The sequence below is a fragment of the Pungitius pungitius genome, chromosome 6 (genome assembly GCF_949316345.1).
Source record: "Pungitius pungitius chromosome 6, fPunPun2.1, whole genome shotgun sequence".
NCBI classification, from domain to species: Eukaryota; Metazoa; Chordata; class Actinopteri; order Perciformes; family Gasterosteidae; genus Pungitius; species Pungitius pungitius.
Window position 1 is genome coordinate 16,345,069 of NC_084905.1, and position 26,872 is coordinate 16,371,940.

At 46.8% G+C, this 26,872-nt stretch overlaps 1 protein-coding gene across 2 annotated transcripts in view; it reads right to left on the reverse strand.

The window, feature by feature from the left end:
* Positions 1-263: 263 nt before the first annotated feature.
* The window catches only part of otud7a (OTU deubiquitinase 7A), a 29,118-nt gene continuing 2,509 nt past the window's right edge, over positions 264-26,872 (reverse strand). Inside the window, exons 2-13 of one of the 2 annotated variants that reach the window (XM_062563052.1) lie at positions 18,518-18,648; positions 15,926-16,079; positions 13,467-13,652; positions 13,152-13,370; positions 11,391-11,492; positions 10,823-10,950; positions 10,159-10,271; positions 8,821-8,948; positions 8,583-8,732; positions 3,474-3,588; positions 2,458-2,542; positions 264-2,135 (exon numbers count right to left, since the gene is read on the reverse strand). In XM_062563052.1, coding sequence (XP_062419036.1) covers positions 552-2,135; positions 2,458-2,542; positions 3,474-3,588; positions 8,583-8,732; positions 8,821-8,948; positions 10,159-10,271; positions 10,823-10,950; positions 11,391-11,492; positions 13,152-13,370; positions 13,467-13,652; positions 15,926-16,010 — 2,895 coding nt within the window. In that variant the 5' untranslated portion in view covers positions 16,011-16,079; positions 18,518-18,648 and the 3' untranslated portion in view covers positions 264-551. Of the gene's footprint in view, positions 2,136-2,457; positions 2,543-3,473; positions 3,589-8,582; positions 8,733-8,820; positions 8,949-10,158; positions 10,272-10,813; positions 10,951-11,390; positions 11,493-13,151; positions 13,371-13,466; positions 13,653-15,925; positions 16,080-18,517; positions 18,649-26,872 lie in introns of both variants that reach the window. The other variant, XM_037452029.2, reaches the window with a different exon arrangement.

Sequence of the window (26,872 nt, forward strand, 5' to 3'; positions counted from 1 at the left end):
CCGTGACAATCCTTTACAATTTACAAGACACAGTAAACCTACAGTAACTATATTATTGGTGCATAGACAAAACTGGGAGAGTGTGTAGCAAAAATCACCAATTTATTGCTTTAGTCTAATATTAATCTCCCATTGAGTTTCTTTTGATTGCAAAACAACTACAAAGTTTTGAAGAACCAAGCAGAGGTATTGCATTCAAACTGATTAAAAGAGCTAAAATGTTCCCTCCCGATGAGATGCAAATCTTTTTGTACTTTAAAAAATAAAGAACTTTCCCTCGCATACAGAAAGTTACATCACAGAGAGATGACTTTTACTCTAAAACAAGTAAAAGACTAACTTCAATGACAAAAAAAACAACAACTAAATAGCACAATTTCTGGCCAAAGCTGTTCACTGTTTCAACTTCTGCTTCCCTCATCATAAAGTGTTAATCCTTACTAACAAGTGAGGGGTGACAGGGACACAAGGGCATTCTTCAACAAAACAGGAAAATGTTTTGCCGTGGTGTCTTCTCTAAATGCCGAGTGCAGACGAAGGGGCCGTGATGGCTACGCGGGCCTCTGCACTTTGCTCTCCCGCTCCCTGCGCTTCACCTCCTCCCTGTAGCAGTAGGAGCAGTAGTAGTCCGTCTCCGGCCTGCCGTAGAAGGAGCAGTTCTCCCTCTTGCAGCGGCGCTGCTGCTGCTGCTGCTGAAAGCAGTACAGGGGGCTCCCGGCGCCCCGCCCTTTGGTTTTCTCTTGGTTGAGCCACGTGTGGGACGAGTTGTCCTCGTCGGCGAACTCCAAGCAGTCCTGAATGTCTCCCGCGTTGAACCCGTTGGTGTAGGTGTGGGACTTGTGTTCGCCGGGCATGTTGTAGGACAGGGTCTCTATGGCGTTAACAGTGCGGACCCCGGACAGACGCGCCGGGCTGTAGCTCTGGGACGAGAGTGTGCGGTTCTGCTGGGGGTAGGTGGCGCATGTCTTTAGGGTCCCCACCACGGGTTTGTACGGGTCGTCCTGGAAGATGGAGGATTGCATGTTGACATCTTGTAAGTGAATCACGCTGTGCCGCTGGATGGGAGGCGTATGGCTGTAGTGGGCCGACACGGGAACGGGGCCGGGTCTCTTAGCACCGATGCTGGGGGAGGAGTAAGGCGCAGGCGCTGGGGCTGGGTGGGGGACGTGATGCGAGGCTGTTGGCGGGGTGAGTGGAATGACCGGGACGGAGACGAGGGGGGCTGCGGGGCTGGGACTGGTCCTGCCCTGCATCTTGAGGGCCAGCGGCGGCTGGGAGCTGTGGTTGTGGGCGTGGCCGTGGCGAGGGAGGGCTGGAGAGCAGCTCTCCGGCGGCGGCGGCGGCGAGCTGTCCGACCTCTCCCTCTGGAAGACACTCTCATGCTCGGGCTTCTTGGCGCCCGCCGCCTCGGTGGCGGCGGGCGGCTTCTTCTCGGCCTCCTTCCTCTTCTGCTCCTGCTCCTGACTGAAGCGCTCCTGGGCGTTGGTCAGGTAGAAGCTGATCATCTCCTCGTGGAACTGGTGTCGATGGCTGGTGAGCAGGAGGCCTGCAAAAATGAACTTGCGCTCCCCCTGCATGGCGGCGCGCAGGATGTTGAGGCTGAGCTTGACGTCGGTGCTGTATTTCCAGTTTTCCAGGGTCTTATCGCGCGCGGCACTCTCCTGTCTCCCCGGCGGGGAGGAGCTGGGGGGTCCGTCTCGGTCTGTGGGGGAGGGACTGGTGGTCTTCTCAGAGGAAGTGGAGCTGGCCGACTGGCCCGACTCCTCCTTGTTCCCTTTGGTTGTCTTCGACTCCTTTTTCTTTGTCTTTTCCCCTCCGTTCTCCCCACCGCGACCTGAGCCAGAGTTAGATTTGTTCATTTTCCCGTGCACGAGGCCACCCAGACCTCCCATGTTCTTCTTCAGCTTGATTCCCAAGGTTTTGCTGAAGCTACCTAGTTTGTTGGCCACAGAATCGGCCCGGCTCTTGTCTTTGTCCTTGCGCTGCTTGTCTTTGTCCTTCTCCTTGCTGGCCTTGCCGTTGTTGACGTTGGAGTTGCTGCCGACAGACTCGCGGTCAGAGTCCATGGACTCGGCTAGAGACTGGACGTCCTCACCTGCAGAGGCTGTGGGAGACTCTGGCTGAGCTAGGGGAGCCTGCATAGGAATACACACACACACACACACACACAAGAGCAAACAGTAATGAGTAAAACACAGAACCCAGCCATGAGGTCTCAGGGACTTCCAATCGATTCCAGACAAATTCCCCAAAAGATATAAAAAATGACTTTTGTTGTCTGATTTTCGGTGATTTGTAGCCAGAACGAACAGATGAATTCCTAGGGTTATTGCATTCTGACAGTAAATGAATCTGATTGATTGAACTGTATGTGGTTTCAGGAACATCTGGAATCTGAAGTCTCCCCAGGGCTAAATTACCCGTGACGAACCACAAACACGTGTGAGAAAGAGTTACCCTTGTTTCCGATGGAATTCGGATCCACGTTACATTCATGTAGTTGTGCAGCAGGTTGAGTTTGGCTTCAAGAGACAAGATGAGACTGTGGACAACAATGAACAACAAGCAGTGACATAACACACTCGACATTTGAGATTTTTTTCTACCAGAACCCGATGGCACATATTTAGTATATTAAAGTATGACATTTTCAGGAACATAGAAAACTAATATAAAGAGCTCGTTCCAGTAACATGAAACAAACTCAAGATAATTCAGCCAGCTAAGGCCGCAAACCGGGGGGGGGGGGGGGGGGGGCAGAAAGAAGCGTTCATCTGCTCACGGACGAGATGTGACATTTAATAGCGTACTGCTCGACTGAGCTGTAACATTAGCTAGCTCAGTGGTGCTAGCTGAGCTTGCAGGATCTATTATATCCTTCCCAAATAAGGAAATACGCTTGGCAGGTGCAGTTTGGTTGACAGAAAATAGATCCTACATGAAACGAGGTCCGTGGATTATCTGTTATACACTGCTGTAGTTTCTCTTTGAGCGCTGCAAGCTGAGGGACATCCAGTCCCAATATAGTCAAGAGAAGGCCAAAATCTCTTTGGCGCCATCCAAAAAAAAAGTAGACAACTCGCAGCAAAACAATCTGAACTGAGGGGAGAACCAATATGCATTTTTTATTTTGAGGTGAACTGTTCCTTTAAATGATAAGCGGACCCCTTGACGGACAGGAATGTGGAACATAAACTCGACGTTGGTGAAGGCAGAGAGAGTGTTGCCGCTTTAGTGAAGCCATTCCTTGGAAAACCCTTATGGACGACTGACGTGCCTCACCCATTTGTTCTCCCCCTTTTTAACGTCACCTGAGCTCAGAGACCATAATTAGAGAGTTACGTACAGCCCTGCGGGTTGACTAACGATCGCCTTAGCCTGCACTTTTTCCATCTTGGCGGGACCTTCGTGGCAGTCACTGTGTGCTTTGTTGAGAAGCATCAACAAGCTGCCATAGGCTCAGCGGGACTTACTTGGCTAGCATGGTATTATCATTGTCGTCCCTCCCCCACTCCCAGTCCCTGCCGGGGTCCACGGCGAAATGGAGTGCCAGCAGCTTGTGCTCCGAGTCGGTCAGGGGGATAACAGCTGGAAGAGAGGAGATTATCGGAAGGTTAGTTTGGTCTGGCTTTACAACCAGTCGACGTCCCACGCCAGCCCTTCTCTCACAAATAGAACTAGAATAATGCCATGTTAACTATCTCAGAGGCCTGTCCGCATGGGCTAAAGTATACTGTAGTGGCATCTCTGGTCAAGTGTGACCACTCCGTGTACTTTTTCCCATGAGGACGTGACTAAAAAGAAAATGACTACGTGGGTTGGAGCTATTCTGGCTCTGGAATCATATCAATACAATCAAAAGCTCCAAAACAGTGTGTTTTCAATTCAAGGTTGGATTTTCTTCTTTTTTTAAACCCAAACTTTAAACAAACAGGGATAAGATGTCTTCAGGGCATCAGACAATGAAAACTCCGTCCACTGATGAAATGATGCGGCTGATTGGTTGACCATTCGTTCAGACAGCTTTGAAAGCGGTTTTATTTTCATGGGCAACTTTACTCTCAGTAATGGTAACGCTGCACTCTGTAGAGATAACACTGAGGTCCGGGAACATGGCAACACTGCTCCAGTCTAAAGGGACTGGGCAAAAAAGCATTTCAACAACAGCGTAGTCACAAGAGCGTTGGTCAGGTCAAAGTTGGAAGTCAGGCCGTATTGTGATGGATGGGTAATCATTTTACCATTGATTTTAGTTTTCTCATCTGCATGAATTTGTCCATGTCCATTTTCCTTGGTTCCTTCCTTGTGTGTTTTCCTTTTAAGAGATGACTCCGACATCTGCAGATACTTTGAGGACTAGAGTTTTATCATTAGGAGGCGGAGTGACGGTCAAAGCTACAAAAATAAGGAGCCAGATTGTGACAAACTGAAACCATCCGCCAGCTAAAGTAAAGGATTTGGTATAGTGGCAGTCTGGCATGAGGATTTATATTGAACTTAGTAACTGCAGTTTTTTAGAAAATGTACATGATGATCTAGTTTAGTAATGGAGCTCAATCAGCCACTGGAGTACAGAAAAAAGAGAATGAGAGCGCTAAATCATTTCATTCATTCCCTGCTGATGTGTTCAGCTTCTTACAAGCAGAAAGGTGTTTTTTTTAAAACATTAATCACTGGACAAAACACATAAAACAGACACCCACCCGAGCTTCCTCTCGTGGGCGGTGTGCTCGTATTATGAGAACAGTGCGGGCGTGTATGTGTCCGAGTGCATGGCTGCCTTTCAAAACAAGAGTGTGAGGAGGACTAGCAGGGGCCACCGCTCTCCTCAGGCGGCCTGGTGTGGGGGCTGTTGTCCACATGACAGCAGAGAGAGGCAGGCTGTTCAGGCAGAGGACATTCCAGCCTTCACTGTCAGCCCCAGATGGAAGATGCAGCCTCCTCCCTGCCTTATCAATTCCTCCACTGCCTCCAATGAGCTGCTCCGCTCTGCAAGCTTCATGCAGACAGACACGTTGTGCTCTCTCGTGTCTCTTCCTGAGTGCCTATGCATATAAAGGACACTTAAAATCATGCTCATGTGTCAAAATAGTGTTTGTACATGCAAAGGGATGACGCGCAAAGCCAGCACATTTAACACTGCAAACATGGTCTGCTATTTGTTGCTAAGCAAACACACTTCAACAGCTGAGTAAATACATCACTAATAGCAGCATAAACTACTACTCATGTTATAAAAATCTCACTGCTGGCTTTGCACCATACATGTGAATTGCACACAACGCATTGCACACCTTCCAACAAAAAAGCATGACTAATGGCTGAAGCCCCCAGAGAGAAACGCCAACGAGAGCAGTGGCTTAGCAGCGGCAAAAAAGAGAGGGATTTTCTCAAAGGAAGGTCTTTCCTAGAAGGCTCCTACCCAGAAGAATTTAGACATAATTAAAAACACACAGACAGAAAAGCAGTTAACCTGCTCCCACTCAGTTCCCACTGAGGGTCATGCAGCAGGCAGCGGAGGTTTGTGAGGTGGCGTCCTGGCTCCCACCATGCAGCTGTCCTCCTTTCACGCCATTCCAAAGTGCTGTGTGTGCTGTTGTTGTAGTTCCCGCCTGGGCACGGTCCAGATTTTAAGATTCGACGTTGCCAATTGAGCTCCGGGGGCCTAAAGCGTGCTGAAACGTATTTACTATCCCTGTCGGCAGCCTTGTTTTGTTGTCCTTGAATGACCGATTCCCATGGCTTACGCATGGATGACATCATCGTAGCCCCGCGCGGTATGCGAGCTGTGTGCTCAGCAACATAGCTGCCAGCCTGCATCGCCTTGCTCAGTTTTCATCTATGTTTCTTGGGGGGTGGGGGGGCTTAGGTGTGACCTGTGAGGAAACAGCTGTTGGAATTGAGGTGGAAAAGCTTTCTTAGCATGTGCTTAAGTGGTTTGATTGCTTTTTTTTTTTTAGTTACTCTAAATGAACATGTGCGAGCACATCCTGCCTTGTGTCTTGAGAGCAGAAAGAGAGAGGATTCTCTCTCCTCTTTGAAACCCTTGAGTGGAAAAACTCGCCCATTGCAAGCTTCTATTCACAGCAGGGACACTGGGCCAATGTTTCCTCTGTTTTTCAGTTCAAGAACAATCTGTACTGGAAAATGCAAAAAAGAATCCTTGACTTTGGTCACCCTGCAAAGCTGCAGATTTAAAGGACCCAGGTCAGCAGACTACGCTGCATTCAGTTCTGCATTCTGAGCTTCTTTCTGCCACTGCTTTTAACAAAACTATTTGAAGTAACATACAAATGCATCAAAAAAAAATTCCGACAGCCTCATTGATTTGCACCAGCTGCACGAGGAGAAATACACTGGGTGTCTTTGATAGATAGAGAAGTAGAACCTGGGCAGACCTGCATGGTTATGTAGGTGGTCTTTGTGTAAAAGACGGCCATTTACTGCATTGAAATGGGTGTTAGGGGGTTGATGATGGAGGCCAAAGAAAACCTGGCAGTGTTTTGGCTCAGCGACCGTACCTCGAAATAGCTCCGCAGTTTTTCAGAGGTCCAGTTCCACTTCTTTCACAGTTTAACCACCGGCGCACAAACAAGCTGATAAAAGACATTCGGCGGCGGCGTCTACTGAAGAGCCCAGTCATCATCACACAGCAGGTGACCAGCAGGAGGAGAGAAAACACGTAGAAAGCTCCGGGGTTCACCTGACCACCTTATTGAGAAAAACACTCGACTGTGCTGTAAGGATGGTCCATGGAGGAGGCGAAGGAAATAAAATAACGTTTTAAAAAGATCTGACTTTACACACCTCTCTCTTTGGTTTTCTTTCTCCACCATCAACGTAGCAGCCACTCAAGCGGGCCGCGAAAGGGTCAGTAGCACGGTATGTCATGGGGGGGGGGCTTGGTTGTAACCATCCCTACCGACGGCTGAAGAAAGAGCCAGGATTGCAACCCAGCCTCTGGCACCTGAACACACCCGAGGGGGCCGACCGCCTCTTGGGCGCTATTCGCTGTGCCGGAGGGAAACTGAGACCAAAGGTTCCACCTGAGACGTCCACACACTGTAAGCAGGGAGGATCGGTTCGTGTAGGCCCATCGGCACGGGGACCCCGCCCATATGTGGTGGTGGAGTTTGGGCTTAGGGGCCCGCCGGTGCTCCTCTGTCCTAATTGGCATTGGAAGATTAGGTCTGCCCGTCTGTCTGACCCTCTGCCTGTCTGTCTGCTATTCGTTCAGCAATATAAGCGTTTCTTAAAATTCAGAAAGACACACTTATCATACATTACCTCTTACGCACATAACAGAGGAAAATATGCCAGGATGAGCCCAGCTTTGTATCATTGCGGTCAAATACGATTCACTACATAAAATACAAATGCACCAAGCCAGGCGTGCAAATGTTTTCAGACTGCAGACCAAACGCACTCTGATCCTATCACAGGACACAGTGTACCAGAGTGAAAAAGTACTGTCACGCAATGCTGTGGTGATCTAGCTACGGCCGGTTATTTGGACGTATGCACCATCTGGTGGACAAAAGGAGAACCCTATCAGCCACATGGAAAACACCCAAACGAAGGTGGAAGAGCGGAGTAGTTAAGTGCCGTGGGGGGGGGGGGCGCCTTTGATGTGCTGCTGGGATTAAAGACAATGACTTGAGGGCACGGCCTGCAGGTTAGTAATCATGTCTGTCTGCCAGCCTGCAGTGGTTGTGCTCAGACTTAATAACCAGGTTGGTGTTTAAAACGCAGAGAACAGGAAACTCACACGCTCAGAAAAAAGCACAAGAGGAGGAGGAAGACAGGAAGGAAGAAACAGTTTGCATAAGCGTTCGAGGGGGGAGAAGGAGGGAGAGAAAGAGCCAGAGGGACGGAGTTGGCCGGCAGCCCACGCAAGAGACGAGTGAGTTCCGCCCACTGAGTCGGATAAAGACAAGTGCCGTGACTACTCAGACTGGTTGTCAAGGAGATCCTCTCTATTTGTCAATTAAAAAGGAACTCCATGTGAAGATTGCTCAGGCCTCGAGAATGAGCAACACATCCGGAGTGGGAGAACAACAAGACGAGAACACTCACTCCGACCAAACGGGAAGTTCGACACAACACACACAATCAACGTGTCCTAAGGCAGCGACACACCACGGACCCCCCCCCCCCCCGTGAACAACCTAAACTCAAACAGTGACCCCGGTGAGAGAGAAATGCAGACAAACGACACCGCACAGTTTGAGCGATTTGATGGGTGCGTCAGAAGAAGTGGCCTGCTGCCCGCTCCCCATCCCTGGCGGGCCCCTCCCTGCTTCCTTGCTGTCAGCCGGCCTGCTTTAATAATGGATCACAGGTAATTAAACTGCCGCCTCATACATTATTCACCTTCGGGCAGACCACTCGCCCTCATTCCTGCGATCGAGCCACTTAAGGTCAAGAGACTGCCCAACTAATGCACATTGCAGTGGGACGACACTGCCGGACAAGAAGCAGGAGGTCAAGAAAAGGTCTTTTATATCACACATCGTCAGACAGCGAGTGTGTGTGTGTGTGTTTTTTTTCTTTTCTTTTCGTGACGACGCACAGTTGCGTACCTTGCTCTCGCTGCTGGTCTCTCTGCTCCATGGACACCAAGGCGGAGAAGTGAGCTTGGTCGTAGGCCAGGACCAGAGGGGAGCAGTGACAGCGGCTGGGGGGAACCTCCAGAGGCAGATAGAGCCCTCCAAACGGGATGGGAGCGAACGCTGGAACACAACATCTGGCGTCAGCACTCCATCCGCTACATCCAGCGGCGTTGTGGAAGATCAGCGGCAGGGATGCGGTGCAGCCTACCTTCTCCCCCCGAGTCTCTGAGCATCGTGTCCGCCACCACCACGATGGGCCTGCGTAACACGTGGGCCAGCACAAACACGTGGAACTCCTCCAGACTCTCGTAGACCGGATCCTCGGAGTTATCCACCCTGTCGAGAGAAGAAGAAAAAAAAACGACAACCATGTAACACAGTGGGATCATGGGATACTTTGACAATTTCCTGACTCGGGATTTGCTAAAACAGTAAATGTCCTGAGCCTGCGCAATCCGACCCGATCCGTTTTGTCCTCTGGCCACCTCAAACCGACTTGTACAAAAGATCCATATGTTCGGAAATGAGAGATAAAGAGGGAGGGAGGGAGGCTTGAGGCAGAGAGAGAAAAAGCCGAGCGCAGAGCTATCGGGCGTGCGACCACCAGGGATCCAGAGCATGTGCAACAATTAAGTTGTCAGCCACGCAGCACAAATTCACTCTAATAAAGAGCCTCTTAATAGGAGAATCCCACTCAGCCTATTTAGGGGCTCGTCTCGCACCAGGACAATCAAACGTCCCTGAGCTGATTACGGTGATAGAGTGTAACTCTGGCAGGTTAAAACCCACCAGAGAGAAGGAGTAGATGTTTTCAGTGATGGAGGGCTTTGATCCTGGGCGAGGACGGCTGATTACACACAGTTATTCAACTGTTTACAGACGCTGCTCTCACGCTATCAACACAATAGTCTTTGCCTGCTTTCTTACAGGGTTTTTTAATCTTTTACATTTTTAAACCGTATTTTCCACAGACTACCACAACCTGTCTGAAAGCCAATTTTATATATATATATATATATATAAACAGCAGAAGCCTTGGTGAGTTTTTCATTTCAATCACTGTTGTTTTTTCTCTTTCCAAAATAGAGCTGCGATGCCTACCGTCTACATAACAGCAAGCGTGTGCAATAATTTCAGCGAGAGTGGAAACAAGAGGCAAACCACCGGGTTTCTGTGCGTAGGAGGAGGAAACTACATTTAGTTTCAAAACTGCCTCAGTAGCTTATGATAAACCCACACTTGTTTACGCAAAAGGTGGGGGTGGGAAGGGGGGCGTGTGGGGGGGACGAATGATGAATACCGATGGCAGCCAGTAGATGGCACAGTCTCACACCACAGCCTCGAGTTATTAAATCAAGCAGTCAATTAAAAAAAGAACAACGGTACGGGTGGGAGTCATTGCCACGGCGCGCTCATCTCAGTGAGGAGGAGGTCACTCCTGCTCTAATCGTGGGTCTCCTGCGGTGACTCAAGCGCACGAGGCGTTTCGTTCTCCATCTTACGCCGCGGCTGCGTACCCAAAGGAGTGGCGGCGGCGGCGGCTTACCCTCCGCTCGCGTGGCCGTTTTTGCTGAGGTGCGTGCGAGGCTCGCTGGAGGCCAACTTCAGCAGCTCGTTCCACTCCCTCTCCCACTCGTCCTCGGTGTACACCAGCCCCGACTGCACCAACACAAACACAGAGAGACATGCTCAGCCAGACCATCGCCATTGTTCACAGTTCACCTACATTGTGTTCTCCCAGAGGCGTTATGCATCTACTCGTGTCGTCATGTATTTGCTGTTAATGGATGGTCTGATGAAAGAAGCAGACGGGGATTGTGGGTAATCGGTGGATGACAGGCAACAAACCAGGACTCCGGGCGTTTACATGGGATGCGTCTCAGATCAGTGGGCCACTTTAATATGAGCACCTGGACTACTTCTTTGGCGGAGCTATCTTTGGTGACACCATTTTTCTAATAGATCGGCAAATACTTTAATCCAGGAACATCAAGGGAAGGGAGAGGACGTGCACAGGATTTGACGGTATTCTGCTACTAATGCACCCTTGGTTTCATTGGTATTTTCTTGGTAGCAAAAAATCCAAACGTGCGACCCTGCAAGGTAGCTCAAATCAGCACTTAATAACAGAGCTCATCCCTCCGCTCGCTGTTATGGATTTGTTAATGCATCATTCGTGAAAGTGGATCTGATGCATTTACTCTTCCAACCTCCTTGTTCTGTTGGGTTTGCTGCCACCTCCACCTCCTCTTCAGAGCGTCTCTCTCCGCTCCGCTCTTCATCATGGTATACAGGGATTTCCTCAGCATCAGGTCTCTGTCATGGAAGCCCCACATCCCTGATCGACACAGATGCAAGACAGCGTTACTGCTTGTTGAGATTGAGGACATAAAACAATGACACCGCCATTGCACCAGACTGTGTAATCGAAGGCCCTTTGTTGTCCCACTGCCAGTGTAAATTGCATTAGCTCTGGTGTCGCTAACAACGACAGCTCCAGCAGTTCTCAGACTGTGCAGTCAAACAATCTCCTTCGTCACGGACCCGAATAACCCGTCAACCCACTGAACCCTGCGGCTGGCAGTTTCCTGCATCACACGAGTTAAGTTATCTCCCTCCCTAGCTTCCTTTGTTCGTCCAATTGTTGTTTCTCCCTCCCTCGTCTGGATCCAGCCGCCGTGACGCAGCACTGTTAATAGCGACCGTCTTGCACAGTCGTTATGGATGACATGGTAATATTATGTGTCGGATATCCTCTAGTGTACACGAGTGGCTCACCTAGAGAGGCAGCATGCAGAAGGCAGTTCCCGTCCCCTGTGGTGGCCAGAGGAAGCAGCTTCTTACAGCTAATGCACATGGTGGACCACCAGTTCAGACGACCTGCACACACGCACCACATATATATACATATATATTATAACACCAGGGACTGAGAAACAGAAGGGCGCAAACACATTTTGTTTCAATCCACTTTATTTAGTTATTTAGTCATTTATTATGCGGGGATAATTTCCATCTGCTCTCCCTGGCCAGATAACCTAAAATAAGACAGTGTTTGCTTAGTTTACTCAAATTAAAATGTAAATCTTTATCTGGATCTTTAAAAAAAAGTGTCAGGACATAAGAAAAGGTTATACATTTTGGGAAAGGCAATTCCCAAAAAGATGTTAATTCCACGGGTGACTATATATATGTACTGTATTTTGTATTATGAGCAATAAAATAAATAAATCACTATCAGGTCCATATGTACCACATTCTTTTTGATTGATTTATTAAATGTATTTATTTATAATGTGTCATTTTGAGTGTAGTTTATATCCTGATTACATTATTTTAGACACAGGACATATGTAATTGACCATTTTGTGGGAAGCTTTTTAATTACTACTTTTGTCCGTTTTTGCCCCCTTGCTACTCAAAAGAAGTGTAGACTAAATGTCCTCTGGCTCTGGTGGGTACCGACGATGGCCCAATGAGAATTACCCTCATTTTCTTAACTAGCTGAACTTGCACGGCAATGTTTAGCAAACGCCTTACGCTTTGCACACAGGCTCAAACCCCCACTGTGAGTATGTTCTCCCTCAGCCTGACTTTTACAGTGTCTCTAGTTCCTGCTCCATCACCGCCCTGCCAGTGTCCCCCGAGGGAGGGACGGCTGCTTCACAGCCACGGGCTCGGCGCGCTGCTTTACTGCGGGCCGCCTCGGGTGATCTGACTGCATCATTTATTCAACAACAGTAAACACAGAAGAAGCTCTGAATGATTCACCCCTCGGCGTGGACGGGATCAAAACGCAGATGTTTTGCATTTCTCCCTTTTTTTTTACGTGTCAGATATGAAGTCGGTTTTCTTGAAACCTGGATTAATATTACATCCCAGTATGTTTATTGATGTTATATAAAAGAATGACATACTGGTTAGCCCATGAAGAGAGGCTAACACTAATCTGGTTGTTATTAATTAATTAAGCATATTTTTATTTGCAGAGATACATATTTTTTAGCAAGATTTGTGATGAACATAATTTGGATGAAATCATTTAGATGACAATAAATCCTTCACTTATCACTTGGGATCCGATCTTCTAATTGGACTGCCTTCACAATACTAAACAAATTCTTTCTTATTCAGTTGTAAATGAAATACAGAAATATAAAGGTTGATATATGTAATTGTTCAGATCTTCTTTTTGGATGACCATTCTAAAAATTTGAATTGGAAAGGCTTTGCAATCTCTGCAGACCCTGTGAGGGAAAATCCGCTTGAATATTTGAAACTTTGACAACAAATCTCAGTTAGCTTTGAAACTTCCTGGGTGATTTTTAATTAGTTGCTTCCAGATGCTGCTGCTCTGTGTCCCTTCCCTCAGTCTCACTGTCACACCACACGCCTACATTGCTAGCCTCCAATGGTATTTTCTCTTCGCCACTGCTTCGCGGGCCTTCTGCACTGCAGCGTAATCGAACTACAGAACGCGCTGAAATGCACCCACTCGCCGTGCCAGAATGTCTTACATTATGCCGGCGTAGTACTCACCGGCTTGCTCCAGGGCCATCATCGTGGACTGCTCGATCAGGTCTCTCTCTATGAAGCTCCTGAAATCCTCGCTGTACACACTGAGATCTGGTAGCTGGAATGTGTAGATGGGCATCTCCAGGGGGAACTGCTCGCTCGTACACTCACTGGCCACCTGCAGCCGTGCCAGCGAGACGATCGCGGAGCTGGCGTGGGAGATCCCGCGGGACAGACGCTTCTCTGAGGGTGGGGGGGGGAATGAGTTGGAAGTCGGTCAAGAAAGAGGAAAAAATAACTCGCTCAAGGTCACTGGTGGTGTTGTGGGAGCCCTCTTGCCTTGTGCATTGTCCTCCTGCTTCTGTGCGCATGGCCTGTCGATCCTGCTGACATGGGTGGGCGTGTCACGTGTCTCTGGTTGCTTGTAGTAGCGGCCCTCGTTGAAGACCTGCGGCAGGTTGGCAGTGTGGACCTGCCTGAGCTCCTCGTAATCATTCAGAGCAGCGCCGAGGTCCCAATTCTTACCTGCGTGACACAAACACAAGGTCAGATGGATTGCTCATCCACACTACTAATGTCGAGAAAATACAAAGTGCATGATTATTTCATATTTCAGATATTATGCATGTAGTTTTTTGCTGCAGTTTACATTAAAAAGAAAATATAAGTCATGGTGATTGAATCAAAATATGTTACCAATAGCAGAAATGGAAAGAAAAAAATGGGGGGGGGGCGGGGGGGGGGAGAAACACAAATATTTTTCTGCAGATTTTTGAATTACTGTCTTTAGAAAAAAACAAGATCTTATGAATTCCGAGCTCTTTACAAACATTAAATAATAAGCTGCAACAGTCATGGATTCATGGCCCGTATGGAACAACAGCCAACAGTGGCAGAGTAAAACATGCTGCAGCATGAGTAGAATAAACTTCACGTTGAGGTTGGGTGAGGTTGAAGACACTGATGACAGATCATTAAACAGAGTGACAGCTATATCTCGATGTGCAGGAGGGACCCCCCGCCCTGGTGAGAAATGCACGCCATGAGCACACACACACACACACACACACACACACACACACACACACACACACACACACACACACACACACGTTGCCTCCCCTGGGGGCTGTCTCTCTAATAGAGATCCCTTCCACGTTTGAGTCAGGCCTTAGTCTTATTTTAAATCAGCAATCTACGGTCTACAAACTCTCATCACTGCCCACAAATGCAAAAAACTCTGCATGTAATCCGAGCATGTTGAAGCATTAATGGAGTCACTTTGTAAGAGACCTGCAAGAAGCCGTCTCCTTCCTTTCTTCCAGACTTGCCGATTCTGGGCAGTCTAAAGAAGAAACCTGGCACCACTGAACCCCCACCTCTCTCCACAATCAATGCAAAACTGCATCTACTTTATTGAGCTGCACCGATCCAGGAACACAACTTAAGGTGCAGCTACACTCAGCACCTAATGCATGTTCTTTAAATGCTTCTACATTAGTCTACTGGTACTGTGGCATGGAAAATGTTGTTTCAGCTGCCTCATTATGAATGGCTGTCATCAGCAAAAGGAACAATTTGTCGGCAGTATGAACATGCATCACCTCTGTCTGTTTACTATCTACAGCAGCTTAACGAAACTCCTTTCTTTTCAGTAAATTACTTTCAATCAAACCAGATGCATTGGAGGATTTGTGGGTAATTGATGTAGATCTTTATGAGCAAGCTTTAATAATATCTGATTTCTTTAATTAAACAAAATCTCCCTAAATTAGTTTCTTAACCCTTTTTCTTCCTCAGAAAATGCCTCAGTACATAAACCAGCCTCTAGGGGGAAGCACCACATGATGTGCTGTCATATTTCTGCTCGTCACAGCATCCAGACTCAGACCTGGGGGTCACAGCTGGTTGATGCAGGTCTGCAGAACGGAGCTAACACCAAAAGGAACAAGCAGCAGGCGTGATACTGAAATAGGACATCCACTGAGAGCCGTGTCTTGTTAGTGTCCCTGTGGCGTCGTGCCAAAGCTGAATCAGAAAAAAAAATGGGGTGGGATAGACAGACAGCCAACACTTTAATTCTTTTATCAGACCAGACACCAGCCGCATAATAAACACGCACAGACAAAAAAAAAAATACATTCTAGGATTTCATCCCCTAATGGAGGTCGGATTGTGTGGAGCATGCTTTTATTCCTGTAAAGTAGACAAAACTGGATTTTACTCCAGAGTTCAGCATTTTTCTGCCACAGTTTGACCAGATGCTTGCGTTCAATGCAAAAACGGTCTTAGACTGAAATTGCGATAAAAAGTGGAAATAAAACCACAAACCTCACTTGACCCGTCTCGAGAAAGCCAATTAAACTGACCGTCAACCGGCTTTCTGTTGCCGTGTGCACTTTTTCACTCCTGTTCTCTCTTCTACCTCCCCCCCCCCCCCCCCCGCCCCAAAGTGGCCCTGTATGTAAGCTATACAAGTGCCAGTAGCACTCTGCTCCTCAATGAGTTCCACTGAATGGGCACAAAGCCGTCCCTGGGGAGTGCACTCGTAAAACCGTCACACAGGCCTCTAAATCAGCAGGCCGGGCTCACTGTTACAGGCCGCCTCCCCTCCCCTCCCCTCCCTTTGTTTCCTTTCCCCTCCTTTCCTTTTCCTGTTCAGTTCCTCCCTCTCCTCTCCTCTGCTCGCGCGGCCCAACAGGCAGCAGCCGATCAAAGCCCAAACCCCCCACCTATTAATACTTGTATAATAACCTCAGCCTCACGTCTCGAGGCGCCGGACACGTTGAGTCTCTTACCTTCCAGCAGGTCTCTTGCCAGACCCGGTTCTGCCCCCGTGGACCGAACAAAGTCTGACAGGACCGCGTCCATGTCCAGAGTCATGTGATCATGTGTGTGCGCTGCCCAAGGTGCAGCGGTGGCCTTGGTGGACGCCAGCCTTCACGTTGTCATCTGGGAAAAGACATCATTTTGAAGTTAATCCATTTCAGCCACACTATGTAAAAAAGAAATGAAAAACCCCCCCGACGCTCCCTGATAACCCTGAGAAAACAGAAACCGGGCGCCCCCCCCCCCCCCCCCCTTCACACTTATTCTTATCCCAGCCGCTCGTACTGATGAGTAATGCTCCGCTCCCAGAACTCCTCCCAGCTCTGGCTAACTATTACAACAGAACACCCGACCGCACGGTGTAATATCAACAGAACCACCGCAGGTCGTATCCGGGACACACCTGCCTATCTCTAAAGCCTCTGGCCCACCGCCTACGACGTAAAACAAACACAAAACCCCTCTTCCTGCCTCTGGGTGCCTCACAGGGCTCTACCGGTATGAGCCGGCGCCTCTAACCACGCCAGCTGGACCGCAGAGGACGGACGCCCAGCAGCTGCTGGTGGAGCGATTCGGAGGACGGGTTAACATCTGGGCTCTAATGATCAACAAGTGTCCCCCTCTGTCACATCGCAAATGTCACTCTCTGAGACGCACGAGCGCTGCCTCCCTCGGGCCTCGCGCGGAACATTCCATCTGAGAGGCTGTGTGGGTGACAAGAGGAGCGAGACGCCGGGGGAAACAAACGCCCCAAACGGGTTCGCGGGCCCCCGGACGCCCGGTAGGCCCGCAGGGTTCGCCCGGCTCCTCGGGTCCTGTGGTTTTGACCCTCAAAAGGGGGGGAGGGAGAGCGCGCACGTTGACGTTTTGGTACTCTGCCCACATCGCTGAGCATAGCTAAGGGGGGGGGGGGGGGGGGGGGGGGGGGGGCGCCACGTGACCTGAGCGCCCATCGGCTTCTGGCACGCGTCCTCTGACCTGGAAATACAGCTGATGCAGTAACAGTTTCAGTCGTTTCCTGACTGGGAGACGCGTGAGCAGCACATCCTTGACTGGGCATGACAGAGCAAGCTTAGAAACGAGCTCTCAGTCAGTGAGAAAATGAAAAGTTATTATTATTTTTTTTTTTTTAAGAGCAGGGCACTGCTTGATTATTATAAAAAAATATCTTTGTTCAGACCCGGCAACTTTAGTCGTTATCCTACGCATTATTGATGAGTCAAAGCCGTAGTTGAGCCGACCTACATGCTTGTGTTGCATCTGCTGGAGCGGTCACAACCAAAGGTTGGTCATTGATCATGAGATTTGGTTATCAGATCAAAGGTGACCTCTAATGTGCCACTGGGGGAGAAGATAGTTTTCTCTTGAAGGACTCTTCTGTGTAAGAAATCAACTGAATGGTAACGAAATTTACATTTTAGACACAACATATGTGCACATAATTACACTCTAAAGGTCATCCGGTACCTGAGTAAAGAAAAATAAGCTGCTCATCAGGTGAGAATCACACTATTGATTTGTAGGGAAAAAAGGCCTTGAGTCTAGTGGCGGGAAGCGAGTCACAGGAACATCTGAATATTATACGTCTTGACCTTTTTCCTCCCTCAAGGACAGCTAATTAAGATTACTTTCCCCGTGGGAGGTAAATGACTCAGAAACACCCTACTGACGAGAAGCCAGGGACTGTCCACTTTCCCTTAAACGCATGATGACAATTTGCATGTGTCACAAGCACTATCCGGCTCCTAAAAATAACTAGAAAAAAAAATCCACTTTATTATTACTGACTTTTGTTATTCTTAGAAAATGGTGGGAACCAACAATGCGTTAGTCCCTGTAATAAACTTCCAGACTCAGTCCAAAGCCTGCTCGTGGCAACCGAATAAATTAATAGATCATTACAAGAAATGGCTCAATCATTTATATTAAATAAAAAAGGCAAAATCATTCCCCAAAACAACTGGGCTTGTCTGAAAAAGCAGGAGTAAACAGGGGATTAGCTTCAAAGGCGGATTAAGACACATTTGGTGTACTAGTACTACCAGGCACGTTGGTGAAATGTAACCAGACTCAGTTTACTCCAGTACGCAGGTACTTTTTACTTTGTATAGTACTCATTAAGTGAACCACAACCAAATAGTAAAATGTGGTGGAAATGACAGTAACACTACTGATCAGTAGCAATGATCTAACAATATAATACTGTATGTAACTATCACAGGGGCTGTTTGCCTGCGTAATTATCAATGTTTATTTCCCCGATAATACTATTGTACTTGTATGGCTGTTCCATCTTAATGAAGGAACACATTACCATGTGCAGCAGTGTGATTCACTTTAGTGTTTTTTTTATAGTATATGGCACAGATGAAAAAATAAATAATTTCACACACAGCCCGCCATAACGGGACGAAGTCAGTGTTGTTTTTTTGTCTTTTCACTTGTTGTTGAACAAAGACGTGTCAAATCCCTCTATCCTCATGCATTGTGTTATTTAGCAGCTGTCGGTGACAATGTGAAGGCCTGTGACTCAACTCGTGTGCGCTCGTTATGACACGTACTTTCTGTGTTTCTGCTGAGGGTCGTTGAAAAGCCATCTGATGTCCGTGGGACTGTGGGGAGCAGACGCAGCTTCAGTCCATGGCTTCAAAGGGCAGCGCGGGAGAGGAAGACACCGGGGAGGCACAGGACCCTGAAACACACACACACACACACACACATTGACAGTTATCGAACTGAAAGTGGTGGCCCTTAGTTCTGATCGACTGAGCTCAAATTTGGACGACACACACCTGAGACCGCATCAGTGTTAATATGCAAATCCCAAATGACCCCTGGAGCTGTTACTTTCATCATGTGCCATTTTGAAGCTACTTGGTTGACTGACTATTCATGAGTAGTGCACTCGAACAGGCGATGCTTGATCATCGATCTACTTACTGAAATGAAACATGACATCATGTCGTGCTCGAGTAGCAGGGTTTAAATCTGCCGTGTGATGTGTGCAACTACCCCAGTCGACTGTTGTGTGAGCCCTGTAAAGCTGCCTAATGTCTTCTTCACAGACATTTGCTTAAACAGCCCCGAAGTGGAGGCCGCAGCACCACTTCCTCTGAGGTCTCACCTTCACGGCGTAATCTCGTTCTCAGCATCTCGAAACCGAGATGCAGATGTTTGTGGGATACTGACGCGGTAATGAAAAAGCAGCGCTAGCCTTGCGATCGCCGCTTACGCCTTAATGAAACGCAAAAAAAAAAAAAAAAAGAAACGCCGATGATGAGATTGTCAGTGCGTGGAGGCGAGGAGCACGGAAACTTAGTGACAACAGAGGGAGAGCCGTCACGCCGAGCAACAGAGGATGCTCTCTTCGGCCTTTCAGCTGGAGTCGGCGTCAGGGCCCTCCTGAGTGGGACTGAAATATCCTTCAGTGCCATGCATAATTCACACGAGCAGATAAAAAATGTTCATGTACAGTATGTGTCCTCTGCTAATTTGCGCAATCTATCACAGCAGAACGCGTTACCTTTGAAATCAGGGCAGTTCCTCACTTCAAATGACAGCAAACTAAACAAATGTAGCGTGAATTTGATGCAGACGGTTATTGATGCGTTTTATGAAGCAACAACTCACTAGTTTAACCGTTGCCGCTAGGCCAACATAGTGCTGATGCCTATTACAAATTCAAGAAGCGTGGCTGAACAGCACGGAAATCTTTCACCGGCAGAAGTTACTTTAAGTCAGATTACTTGCCATGAAAAAAGCTTTTTTCTTAAGTCTAAATGAAAAGCCCATGTGAGCTTAAAAGTTCTGATTACATCTCATATGGTAGATCCTCCAAATAGACATTGTAGTTCAGTGTATTTGCTCAAAGACTCTTCCACTGCAGTTATAGCTGCCTCTTACTGATGTACAGTACTACTTTTACTCATTACCACTAGTACATTCACCTGACACCAGTGTATTACTAGTTACTATTCAGATTTAGATTTGACATTCTCAAAATATGTAGCAATATTTTAGATTAAACCAATAATCATTCACTAACATAATTATATGAGCCGGGCTATTGCAGAAACACTTTGGCTTTTCTTTAAGTACATTTCATCTCCAATACCTCTGTAATTGCACTCACTTGATGTTGTTACATCCAAAATAAATAGTAATGCAATACCATTACTTAATGACTGCTATTACACCTCAAAAACAAAAACCTAGGAATAAAAGGATAATAATAATACTGCTTGGCCTTGCAACTGGCTGCTGCCTCATTTCCACTCGGATGTTTCTACTGTCAGTCTTCCCATTGCACAGCAACGCAGCGGGGGGGTATGAGCAACTTGGAAGAGTCGAGTGGTCCAGCCTCCTGACTTTATTCACAGCGGCACTCACGGCACACTGCGTATCTCCTGTGGTCCACTCCACGCGTATACAAGGGCCCGTTTGTAGACAGTAAAAGGAATTGTTTCTTAATGGCCTGACTGCCCGATGGTCCCATGAATCGTCCTGTCGACTGTGACATTAACGAAACACCCACTTACTACGCGTCGGCTCAAATACATTTTCCTCCACAAACAACAGCTGTGATGTGTCTGCAAGCATAAAAGCTGGGCCTACTGCAACATACGAGTCCCCACGTGGAGCTGTAGCATGCATCCTGCTGAGAGCCGTGCATTGCCGAGGGATGAACATTTAAAGTGTAGAATCTTTGTTTTGTGTACACAACTATTACCGCTTTACTAAATCAATCATTACCTCCGGTTTATCACGCCTTTCCGCCACCACAAGACAATAAAGCTGCCTCTGTGAATTCTGCTGCAGGGTGTTTGCGTCTAATTAACCCTCTCTCAACGACCTCTCGTGAACTTGGCGAACAATGAAAAAGCCTGCAGACACAGGTGTTGTGGACTCTGCTGCACAAATAATTGAATGCGAAAATCACGCAATGCATGCTAATTCGGTACAACAACTCCCCACCCACACCTTCCTTTTTTACTTAGAACACTAATGGAAAAATCATCTTTAAACCGCCAGTACACCAGTTGGCTGACTAGGAAGTGTGGAAATACTATTCAACAATGAAAACTAGGAGCCTTTCATCTGAGAATACACAAATAATGAATGAAATGATGCACAATGGCTTTTTTGACATTCAACACAGATGTTCTTTTCCATAACGCCCACATTTAAATGCAAATGTTCAACAGGCTATTTTTCCACAATGCACAGATGCGTAGCCACACATCAGTAACAGGATGAATTGTAGAAGAGATAATTGTCTCCACAGAGAGCCATGATCGCCCACATGCAAGGCAGATACACAGCAGGTGGGAGGTGAACGGTGTATAGACACTACTCTCCTTCTACACTGGAATATGGTCCGGCAGCAGCTCCTAGAAATGCACAGCGAGTTTAACAGCATGACTTACATTCTCAGTCTCTTTTCAAGCTATTCTGTGTTGCATGTAGAGTGTCAGAGTACAGAGTACTGCATGAAATACCGATGCTGTTCAGAAAAATTCCGTCCTTGCAGAAGCACCTCACAATGTTGTGCTTGTTGATGCGCTGTTCTGCACGTTTGAGGCCACTGTCAATGGAGGAACTGACATCTGTGGTATCACTTCTTTTTTTTTTTTTCAATGTAATTCATCCTGTATGATTGTTTAAAGTAAAACATGTTTAAAAATAAGCAAATCTAAGAGCCTGATTTCACAAGACAACACTACAGCGTCACTCTTTAAATTTAATAGGAATGTTCGACCTGTAAAAATAACTTTGCTCAAGGCACACTGTCTGGGCCAGTTACACTGGAAGAAAACAGTCCCCATAGTGCACGCTTTTAAGTTAATTAGTGGTTGGGGTGTTAATATCTTCCTTCAGAGCAATAACAGACAACACTCATCAATGAGGCAGCTGATCTCAATGGTGATTCAATGCATCCTTCCAATTTGAAACCTTAAACATGAGCCTGGTCAACAAAACACAGGCCATTTGGGCTTGTTAGTTAAACACAAATGAAGTTACTCAGACGTAAAGTAGGTCTAGACCCTTCTCCAATGTCGAGACTATTTCGGATTCTCCAAGGCGGTGAACATAATTGTACGTTCTGGCTTGGACAGCAAGTGTGTGAGCTGAGCTAGAGTCAGCAGCTAGGAGAACACCCCATGCTCCCTGTCTCCAGAGTGTGTGTGTGTGTGTGTGTGTGTGTGTGTGTGTATGCAAAAACACAAACCATTGCATGTTCACTACTTATTCTGGCCTCTGTGTGTGCATAGATAGCAGTCTGAGTCAAAACACTGGAGACAGCCAGTAAAAGATGGAATTCAGAACTTGTCCTCATGCCTGTGCTTTTTAAAGCCACCACCACAGTTATAGTCAAAAGAAAAATGTTGTTATTTCCCTAAATTTGCATCCTTTTTGTAATTATACAGCGAGATGGAAACCCTAAAACCAGTTTCAAAACAGTGTTGTAGCTGTATTGATGTAATTGCATAAATAAAGAACACGGCAATCTGAATCACCATTACATGGTAGACTTCTGGTAATTGTACTGTACGTTGGTGAAACAAATGAGCGCAGATGAACGGAAACAGATCATTTCCTCCTTCCATCAGTGCAGAATAATCAACACAATCCATTAGCTTGCGTCATAACACTTGAGTGGTATGGAAAGTGAACGTAATGGGACACCATAATGTCTCAAACTACACACCACGCACTTCAACTATTTGGAAGTCCTCGCTTGACAGCACAAGATTCAATCAGTGAATCTCGATGCAGACTGGAAGCACCACTTGCTATTCAGCCTTCATATCAGCCAGTCAGCCTCCACCTCTGTCCCTCGTCCTCCTGCACTCACAACAGCCAGCTTGTTCTCGTGGCGTTTGTCCGTGTGCCTGACCGGTGCTCAGGGCAGCAGACGGTATTAGGGACGGGCCGGTGGAACGGATGGCGCGTTGCAATCAGCGAATTGTCCGCGACGTGTCCAAGCGGGAGCGCTTCACCCTGCACCCGCTCATCAAATTAAGCCATTTTGATTTCCGAGAGCTCAATCCACGGCCGCCTGTTGTCGCCAGTCAACTGCTGCGAGTGTGCCCGAAAGGCTCCCTATCCAGTGCTCCAGTGCTGATTTACTAGTGGACTTCACCTGCCTACAGACGGCCTTTATTCGCTGTGACCTCAGAGCACCCCGACACCCCCCGAAATCCATGCTGAGCCCTCTCTTCCAGTGGCAAGAAGATGGAGAGACCAACAGCGGGAAATGCAAACCTGTGGAGGGACGAACACCAACCAGGCGAGACAAACACTCCGTAGTGTTGACCTCTTGACCAGAACCTGCCTTCCTCAATCGTTCCCTGAACTTAAAGGCAAGCCAGAGGTCTGTGCAGCGCCCCCCCCCCCCACCCCACGTGCTGCAAGAAAGATCCTGCTGGAAGCAGGAATGTCACTATGCATCTCGTTTCTGCGCTGCACACTGCCAGCCCAGCATATGCACAAGAGGGGGGAGGGGAGGGGGGGGGGGGGGGTGGAGTTGTCGTTGATTTGCACAAAACGCATTATTGCATTAATATTTGAGGCAAATTTCCATTAATGCTGCAGTGGAGAGCATAAGCACTGCGTACCAGAGGGACATGAAGGTTTCTAGAAAACCTTTTACTGTGTCTGAAGAAGTTTAGAAGCACGAGCTATTGGTTTGTCAATAAAATTATACATTTTACGACATCGACAGTAACAAAAACTACGTAAATCTATCAGACAAAAGCCGTCACCTGAAGAAGCAGGCTTCTGCATTTCTGTTGATCTGAAGAATCCGCTGTGGATATGAATCACACCGAGCCGCCAGTGTGAGGTTTATCAACAACACTTTGATGAAAAGGCAGTTTTCATGCATGGAAGCTAGTAGGTTGCATTTAAGAATTGCTCGCTATCTGCATACTTATCCTCTAATCCCACGTGAGATAAACTGAGCGACGAGCAGCTCGCATGTCCTATTTGAGTTTGTGCCGAGGGAGAGCGTCCTCTCTACTGTTGAACAGACAGAATCTTCTGCTCCCTCCTTCGCCTTCTCAGAGGCCTACATTCAGCCTAAATACATATGGATAATAGCAGATCAATAAGCTCTGTTAAATAGATTTAAAAGTATCTAAGTCATAGAGGTGTATTTAGTAGATTAGAATGATTTCTCCTCTAAACCCATGCACTCACAGCCATACATAGTAGCTGGGATGAGCAGGAGCTGTAGAGTACTTCATGTTCTCTTGTCAACCTGATTATTTCACTTTATAACCATAAGAAAACCCAGTAAAACAGCATTTGCTGCAAAGCAGTGCACAATGACAGGTTGGCTAAATCCTCTTTTAAACAAGGTCTGAGATGTACAACAACAAAAACAAGGAACTACAGTAGTTGCATTCAGCTAGAACTCTGCTTCAATCATAGGGCCGCTATATGATGCCCTACGATGACCCCCAAACATAACAATTGCATTATCTCTACCGATCCAATAACCTGCTATTTGTCAGGATATATGTACGGTGTCGGATTGATTATATGTGGGGGGCAGTATCATAACCTTGTTCTCCATTTATTTCTGAAGAAAAATACATGACAACCCACAAACAAGTGGGTTCCTGAATTTAAAAAAAGCTTTCTGGCTGAACCACAAAAATGCTGTGATTCTCAACACTATTGTTACCAATTACCACAAATACTGAAGTACAGATACTAGGTGTCCTTTAGCAAAGGTCTGCATAGCAAAGATATAAAACATCTGTACTGCCACTTGTAGGTTGCTGCAGTCCTTAAGAAGAAGATTCATGATTATAGTTATTAGAGTTTTGTACCGTTAACAACATTCTATAGTATTGCGCAACGTCTCCTCCTGAAGGTCAGGAAGAAGCAACATATTTTCTAAATTTCAGTATTGAGGTTAATTCATTTTCAACACAGGTGTGACTGCCTTTGTTTTTGACTGTTGTGTGCGTCCATTGAATAAAACCACACTTTTTGTGAAGGTGTGGTTTAATTTGTCCAAGAAATACATGCTTAAAAAGTTATTATTGCACATATCCTGTCCAGAATTAACACACTCTTGCTAAAGCTGAAGAGCAGGACGGAAAGCACTTGTGAAGCGTGTGGTCGAACAGTTGTAAACCTGTAGATGGAAGTTTCACATGACACTGAGCTTTACTGCAGAGCTTCCGGCACTTTACTTTGATCTGTTTGGCTGAGGTGAGAACAGAAAGCCATACATACAAATGTAACGGATTGCATTTTTATTATGACAACCCAACTGTGTCTGTGGAAGGACGCTTGAACCAAGCCGATCCGCCGAGTTAAGCTGAACTGCAAACAATTGCAGATACTAAGAACTTGTTAAGTGTCATTTACGCCAATTACTTAGGGCCAGGATGGACTTGGTGCCCTCCAAAGAGGAAAAATACATCTTTTAATGGATCCAAGCCGGACACTTTGATGTTGGCCTGTTGGGGAGAGAATTAAAGTAGTTTGGATTTAATACCTTTGTCTGATGTGTCTACTCCTACAAAAAGGACATTCAGCAAATAATGGTACATTGTGGAGGACCATAACTGGCGTGTCTGTTTCCTTTTTATAGTTCTGAGGGTTTAAGAAGAAACAGATGGTTTGTTTAATTTTGAACTGATCTGGTACAGCTTGGTCTACTTCATTTGAAGAGGATTTTCATAATTTAATATATGAAATTCTAGATGTCTTACATCAGTGGTTTTATGAGCTAGCCCAAAATGTTACATGATGTGCCACTTTTTTAATTAAGGCCCATTGATTATATTCTATAATATTCTTTGTAGTACAACAACGAGCTTTTCATCCCACTATTTGTTAAAGCTACCAGGCATCTGTTTGGAATAACTTAAGTCCATGATATCATTTTAACCAGTAATTATTTAACTGTAAATCAAACCTTCTTCTCATTATCACATGACCGTGGGCAGCTCCTTATAGATATAAATGGATATTTATATATAATATATTACGTATGTTTACTGTAAACGGGTGAAACAGGCCATTGTACTTCTCGACCCTCTTGAGTCATCTCAAACATTTTCTTTGTCCTGTCAACAAGAAAAAAGACCGGCAAAATATGACTAAAGATGACAGAGGGAAAGAAGAAAGGAAGGGAAGGCACAGTGACAAATAGCACAGCATTTCTTTTCTCTACTTAGGAAAATTAATGACGTAGAAAGCGAGCTCAACAAGCGCACTATTGCTCCTCTTTTCTCCGGGTGGCATCCAACCTGCGTCCACATTTATTATATTTCCTTCCAAGGCAATAAACTGTATGGGACACAAAATGGAGATGCACGGAATCTACAAGAAATGCAGCTGGTCTTTTTTGCAGAGAGTCCTGACCTCTTTTTTTCCTGAATGACTGTAAACGACCTACGCTGTGGGCCCGGTTGAGTCTAAATCCAGTCCCCAAGGGTGTCCTTTAAAACAGTTTCTGTTTGATGTAGAAACGACTCCCTCGCTGATTGGAGCCCCGGTCAGGGGATGGCGGGACACATCGGGCCTTCTGGGGAGAATGTCACAACGACAGACGTCTCAGCAACCAGCCGGCGTCCAGACTAAACACCAGGCGTGAGCTAACACAAATGCAATTAGGTGCAGGAGGTGCAGACACACACACACACACGCACACACACACACACACACACACACGGACTCATCCACAAGTTAGGCCCCTGTCTGTCAGAGAGGGTTTCTTCTTGGCAGAATGTAACATCCAAATCCTGTTGCTGAATTATCACATTTTGGTAATAGAATGAGAAAGAACTGTCTTTGTCACACACACACACACACACACACACACCGTTTGATCTTGTTCTGGAGAGGGACACTCTCGGAGTCTGTACCACAACATTTTGACATTGGTCACG